Source organism: Megalopta genalis, chromosome 1, assembly GCF_051020955.1.
Source record: "Megalopta genalis isolate 19385.01 chromosome 1, iyMegGena1_principal, whole genome shotgun sequence".
In the NCBI taxonomy this organism is placed as follows: Eukaryota; Metazoa; Arthropoda; class Insecta; order Hymenoptera; family Halictidae; genus Megalopta; species Megalopta genalis.
The window spans coordinates 15,298,564-15,304,879 of NC_135013.1; the positions used below are offsets into that span (position 1 = coordinate 15,298,564).

The 6,316-nt window shown below is 36.0% G+C and overlaps 1 protein-coding gene across 3 annotated transcripts; it reads right to left on the reverse strand.

Annotated features, from left to right (window-relative positions):
• Nucleotides 1–951: 951 nt before the first annotated feature.
• elgi (E3 ubiquitin-protein ligase NRDP1 elgi) lies at nucleotides 952–3,595 on the reverse strand. 3 transcript variants are annotated; one of them, XM_033474153.2, is made up of 3 exons: nucleotides 3,297–3,595; nucleotides 2,368–2,970; nucleotides 952–2,304 (listed from the first exon to the last, which is right to left on the reverse strand). In XM_033474153.2, the coding sequence occupies exons 1-3, from the start codon at nucleotides 3,384–3,386 to the stop codon at nucleotides 2,035–2,037; spliced, it is 963 nt and encodes a 320-aa protein (XP_033330044.1). In that variant the 5' UTR covers nucleotides 3,387–3,595; the 3' UTR covers nucleotides 952–2,034. The 3 variants fall into 3 exon arrangements, with proteins under 3 accessions (XP_033330044.1, XP_033330053.1, XP_033330063.1); XM_033474162.2 differs by having other exon boundaries at nucleotides 2,368–2,952; nucleotides 3,297–3,593; XM_033474172.2 differs by having other exon boundaries at nucleotides 2,368–2,978; nucleotides 3,297–3,593.
• Between the last annotated feature and the right edge of the window lie 2,721 nt (nucleotides 3,596–6,316).

Below are 6,316 nucleotides of genomic sequence, written 5' to 3' on the forward strand. Positions count from 1 at the left end.
TGAACGTTGTTATGATCTTTCCATCATTTATAGTGGAATATTGAACTTCATATCCCTACCGTAACCATCAATGCTTATTTAAGCACACATGTAAACTGTTATACTGTAATTCATGTTAAGTGAATTGTCAGATTTTAAAGTTAATGGTAATTGTTTGTATGGTGTCATAACACGCTACCAAAGAAGAGCATTATACTTATAATAACAGTCATAAGTTATGTAATATTGATTGAAAGAGTTGTATAATTTTTTTTTAGTAAATGCGTTTTTAGTCAATTAATAACGTTGTAATTAAGGATACTTACAGATTCAGTCTTTTTTATAAAGTTTACACAAACTACATTTTACCGTTAGTAGAGAAAATTGATAGTAGTTAATTTACATACTTTAAAGACACGTTGTAGTGTGAAAAGAGGATGCAATACTCTATTTAATTCCCATTTCATTGCATATTTTTTTATTATGACGTGCGTAAAATAAAATAAACTATGTAATAAACGACTTACAATACACAAAGATCAAACTCATTATAATCATAACAACTATCAACCTGTGTATAAAGCTGCCTATAATCTTTGAGTACACATATGAACTCCAAGAAAAATGTGCTGGTCGATGCTTTAATGTACCGAGTACTATGACCGTAAAGTCAATATCACAATGGACCGGAAAATTTCTTTTTATAATTATCTAGGGAGTAATAAATCACATTATAAAAATTATTGCAATCAATTACTCATTATGTAATACATCGAAGTTGCAAGCTCACTTTTCAATTATGCCAGAAAACATAACAAATTTTAAGCACAATTATATAAGTAAATATTTGGTGGTGTATCGGTGCAATGACGTGAAAATCTATGTGACACAACACATGGTGACATTTAATAATTTCTATTTTATTTAATAACATATTTGTGCAAAAAGACGAAAAAGGAAATAGAATATCACTACTATGTAATTTTTTTTTATTAAACCCCGAGGAAACAAATATTTCTCTTAAATTGTACGCTTCACGAAAACTAAATAAACAAATGCTTGCGACAGTGAACCAAGTAACGTGCACACAATATTATATGTGAAATGCATACGTGTAGTCACGATTGTTGCTCTATATATGTCTTTCGGTGTACGTGTTCATAGAAATACTTTATTCGAATCATATAAATAGTGTTAAGGAAGCAAGAACAAAATTTTCTCTCCTCACATCTAAGACTTATCTTTTAGAACACATTCAAATCTTAAAAGTATTACTATACTGATAATTTCTATTCATCTGTTACTTACACGTCTAAGGTATTAGAGTAAACACTTATAGATTTCTATGTGTGTAAAAAAAATTTCTTGAAATCGTTGACAAATAGTTGCTCCGTTCATTGTGCTTAAAGAATCGAATTTCCAGAAATGTACATATATAGAATATTTACTTTCCCAGTGATAAGTAGAAAAACTGCAGACTATTTGTCATGCAATTTCATGAACTTTCTCGATGCAGTACAATAATGGCTTCCATAATGCACGGCTCTTGTGATTCTCGCAGTGCATATTCCCCAATCAACACCACCTGAGACTTTATCCGAAATTACCTCCGACATTATCAAATAAATCACTTTTTGGCAATCCGAATTTGGTTCATGAGAGTTCTACTTTTGAGGATTCATGACAATAGAAATTAGGTTCACGGTCTGGAATCCCTGAACTGTGCGGCACTACGAGAGTCACTACTGCAGTATATCACAGTGTAATGATCCAGACAATCAATTAGATAGATTTGTTACATGGCAATTGTAACTGTACAATTGTTTTATCACAAATGGCGTACGGCCGTTTGCTCGTATCAATACTTTTTAGACAATATCCTGTGTCACAGATGCATAATACAGACATATTCCAGTAAATATCTCGGTACTTGCTCATAATTACAAAGATATCTCCATATTCCTTGAAGATTAATCACGGATGATTGTTAACAAACAACAAAATAAATGCACATCAAAATATCTTCTGCGCATAGTACAGCGTCTGTACAAAATATTACTCGATACCATGCGCAAATATCATCACTAATCCAGGTTGAGCCATCATGAATGCTGGCATGTGCTTGTTATCGTAGTGGAGGACCACCACTGCTTGCTTGCCGGGTAATCGTTTGCAAACGTAGCCGCTATACAGTCGCTTGTGTTTCTGTCTGGTTTCGAGAGATCTTAAACCAGATGGCCAGTTTCTCTCGTGGCAGTTTTCCATAAGCTGATCGATCGCATGAAGTGGGCATTCAGCACGCATCAGTGTTCCTTTCACCATCGACTGAAATGAAAACAATATTTAGGGGTCCTGTTAGCAGAATCAAGAGATATTGGTTCTATCTACCTGTAACAGTTCATCAGGTGTGGAAATCATTCCGCCCCACCTATTTATTTTTGCTGGAGGAAGACTGGCAGACCACCTTGCAATTTCCCTTTCCTCTTGTCTAACTATACCTACATCTTGCATAGGTCCGCATTTCAGTAAACCAAGAATATTATGAATCACGCGTATTTCCCTCTTATTCTCTGCTATTTGTAACTTCTGTATAACCATCTCACGTTTCATGTCCATGAGCTTCTGTTCCTGCGAGTGTATGATGCTCCTGAGTTCCCTGACACAATTGTGATCTTTCAGCTCGTTCTTAGGAATAACAACATTGCACCCTTGTTCACAAAGCATGGGTCTGTCAGGATTATATTCACATTTTTCCAAATGTGAGACCAAATTATCCAGCTTGACTATCTCTTGGCACCCGTGCATGACATTGTCACAGCTGATGCTGAGACGGGCCAACAATTTTCTCAGGATTCTGGGGGCCACTCGGAGTTGAGTGGAATCGATGGGTGTCCGGTCCAGAGGACAGGTGGCTTGTCTTTTTATCCATTCGGTAATGCATGTACGACAAAAAGTATGCTCGCATTCAGGCGCCTGCAACATGTTGCTCACCTACCATTCTTTAAGCCAAACCAAACGTTTTCAGTAACCGTTGTTAAGGATAATTGACACGCACGAATAAGTAGTGCAATTTAATCGACGAAGAAACGGAAACAAGAAACGATTGGAGTAGAAAAGCTAATGGTTACAATCGCTTTGACAGAACGAAAGTCGCAAAAACTTTGTATTAGAACAGCATGTAGATGCAAGATTGTCTTAATCAATGGAAATAGAACATTATTGTGTAGAAATGAAAGTGAGGTTAGTTTCATGTAAAAGTACAACACCGATGGATCGCGAGCATTCGGAACGTTCACAATCGAAACAGAAAACAATACCTGGACTGGATCCTCCAAGACGCCGGAGCATACCGCACAAATTAGTTCCTGGTCAACTTCGCCCTGAAATCGGGTCATATCGAATCCCATATTGCCTGCTCACTATACTTCTGGTACGGAACGGACGGGTGTAATCAAGCGCGTCTCACTCCTCCTCTACAGCTGGTTTTTTGACTCAGTTGGTTCGACCCGATTTCATACGTATCCAACAGCGCCGTGCACAACCGAACCCAGCCGAACTGTTTTCGATTGTGTGGGACCGCGCGAACTACAATTGCAGTAGTGCCCCTAAATCATGAAACCAGATGAGGACAGCGGACCCGTGTGAAGCTGGGTCACCATATTAACCAATATTAATGAAACAAAGCTCAAAAAATTGCTCTTTAATTGCCCATAATTACCCACCAATTAGTTTTAATCGCTCACTTAACCTTTTCGAAAAATATCAAAAAAACTTTTTGAGACGCCTAGTAACTTTTATGAGAGGCTGAGCCTTTTAAAAATACAAAAATTCTGCAATTCTGGAATAATGCTGTATGACCTAGCAAAATATCTAACCAATTGTGTGTGCTTACTCTTCCACGGGCGCCATTTTTATCAATAAACAATGAATTTTGAATAAACAAATATATAAGGGACTAGGAACACGTTTTGTTGTTCGTGACTGCCGAATATCAATTGGCAAAGATACTTAAAACATTGCACTAGCTTAATGTGCGATGGTTTAAACAATCGCTTCTTAATTGGCCATTGTTGATCTGTAATTGTTTTTATAAAATTTTCAAAAAACTTCTTCGAGGCGACTAGGGACTTTCACGAGAGGCTGGAGACTTTCAATAATACAAAATTTCTAAAATAATGCTTAATAATTTATCTCCCTAACAAGGAGATAAAGGTAGAGGACACAGTTTCCGGCAAAATGAGACTAAAACATGGGTTTACAGGGCGACACTTAACTACCTCTCTCTTATAAATCAGCATCTTTTTCGCTGTTTAATAATACCATTCTAAAGAGGAAGGTTAAATGCAGTGCGCGAATGTCAGATTTTGTGAGAATTATGCAGAAATTTAGTAATATAAGTCTTAGGAATTAAGGTAAAAATTGATGATGCCGAAGGCATGGTATCCAAGCAGTTTTATGCCATTGGATGATTTTTTTTGTAAAAGTTCGACATTCGCGCACAGCATTTAATCTTCCTCTTTGGAATGATACCAATAAACATCGAAAAACATGATAACAAAAGGTAGTTAGAAAGACAACAGGAGAGAGACAGAACGAAACCAGCAGACTTTATGTGTGAGTATCCACACGAACGAGAACCTAACCTAGGCTGTCTCACTCTTTTTGCACATCCGTACGCCTGGAGCTCCATCTGAAACACGTAGCGCGATATTCGACTTGTACTTTTCGCCCAGTAGGATTCTCGACCACACAATATGTGTAGCGTATTTACAAACGCCTTGAAACGACGACCATTTCTACAGTTATTAAAATTTTCGAAAACCCATAAGCTACATTTCAGATAATACTTTCTAAAGTTTCCGAATCAATAAAATTTTGTTAACTCAGTCATCTCAGTACTTGTCAACTGTGACGGACAGCAATCCGTGCTCTACTATATGTATAAGAAGAATTTTCGAAAGGAACGAATAATTTCGTAATTTTATGATTTTTACTTTTAAAAATTCGGAAAACAAAGCTAAAACTTGCATTCATATTCTCATAGAAAGACTACAAATTTAATTTAGTAATTACCTATAAAAAATTCTCGAACTCAGAGATTTAGAGAATTAGTGCTAAGAATTATTAAAGGATTAGAATTATTGAACAATTTACCGGCATAAAAGATTAAAAACTATGTGAAACAATTCCAAAACCTCTAGTAGAAATTTTGATTCCCAATCTACAGCGAAACTAGGAATATAAAGAAATGGCTGTGTTGCTTGTAAATCTGGGTTACGTAGAAAATTGTATTGTAATGTAATTTAATTAATATAACGTAATGTAATTAATTGTATTGTAATTTCAGTTTCAATTTCAAAATTAATTTCGATTTCAACACCAGTATATTTTGAGGTATCGGTATCTATACTGATGTTAGCTAAACTATCATTAGGTTAGAGCCGAGTTACACCATGCGACGTACGTGCGCATGCGTACGCGCTTCTCAGAAATAATTGGTGGCGCTATCTGTAAATGATGACAGGACAGACGCCACCACATGTTGAATCTACGGAAATTAACTCTCTGTCGGTAAAATTGTCGAACAGTTTATGCGTTTTGCCACTAGATTCATCGGCGCTACACGGATCCCTGAATTGAACTTCAAGATTTTGCCACAAGCGGCGTCCCAAGTGTTCACCTACTCTTTAAAATTTTGTTTGAGTAAGAAATGAAATTTCAATGGTTCCTCGTTGAAATTTTGTTATTTTTGAGAGTTGATATTAAAGATAGGAGGACATACCTTATGATGAGTACATTGTGAGTTGACAATAATTACCGTAACATTAGGGAAATGAGAAGTAGCGAGGGATGCACCAAACTGCGACAGTTCATTTGAATTGTTTTACAGAATTGAGCTATTGAGTTTTCTTAATTAAAGTTTTACAACAGGTTGCAACGCGAACGCCGTAGTCTGTAGATTTAACACACGTCTGAAGTACTTCCTTTGTTTACCAAAATATCATTATTATTTTACATTCTTATCTGTGACTGAATTGCAGGTGATAAAATTCATCGGCTCCACCAGACCCCACCGGAAGTATAGAGATTAAATATTGGTCAATATCAAAATCAACGAATTCTTACTATCCTACATATACGTGTTATAATCAGTGTATATGTTGTGATTTTTTAAACCCGCTAATTACATCGAATCGAACGGACATCAATTTTACTACCAGTTTATATTTCACTGTATTTTTCACGTTCGCAATTATTTAAACATATTTACATGGCCATGATGTTAACTGGACCGTATCATTTAATCTAGAAAAATCTACAGAATATTTCCACATAA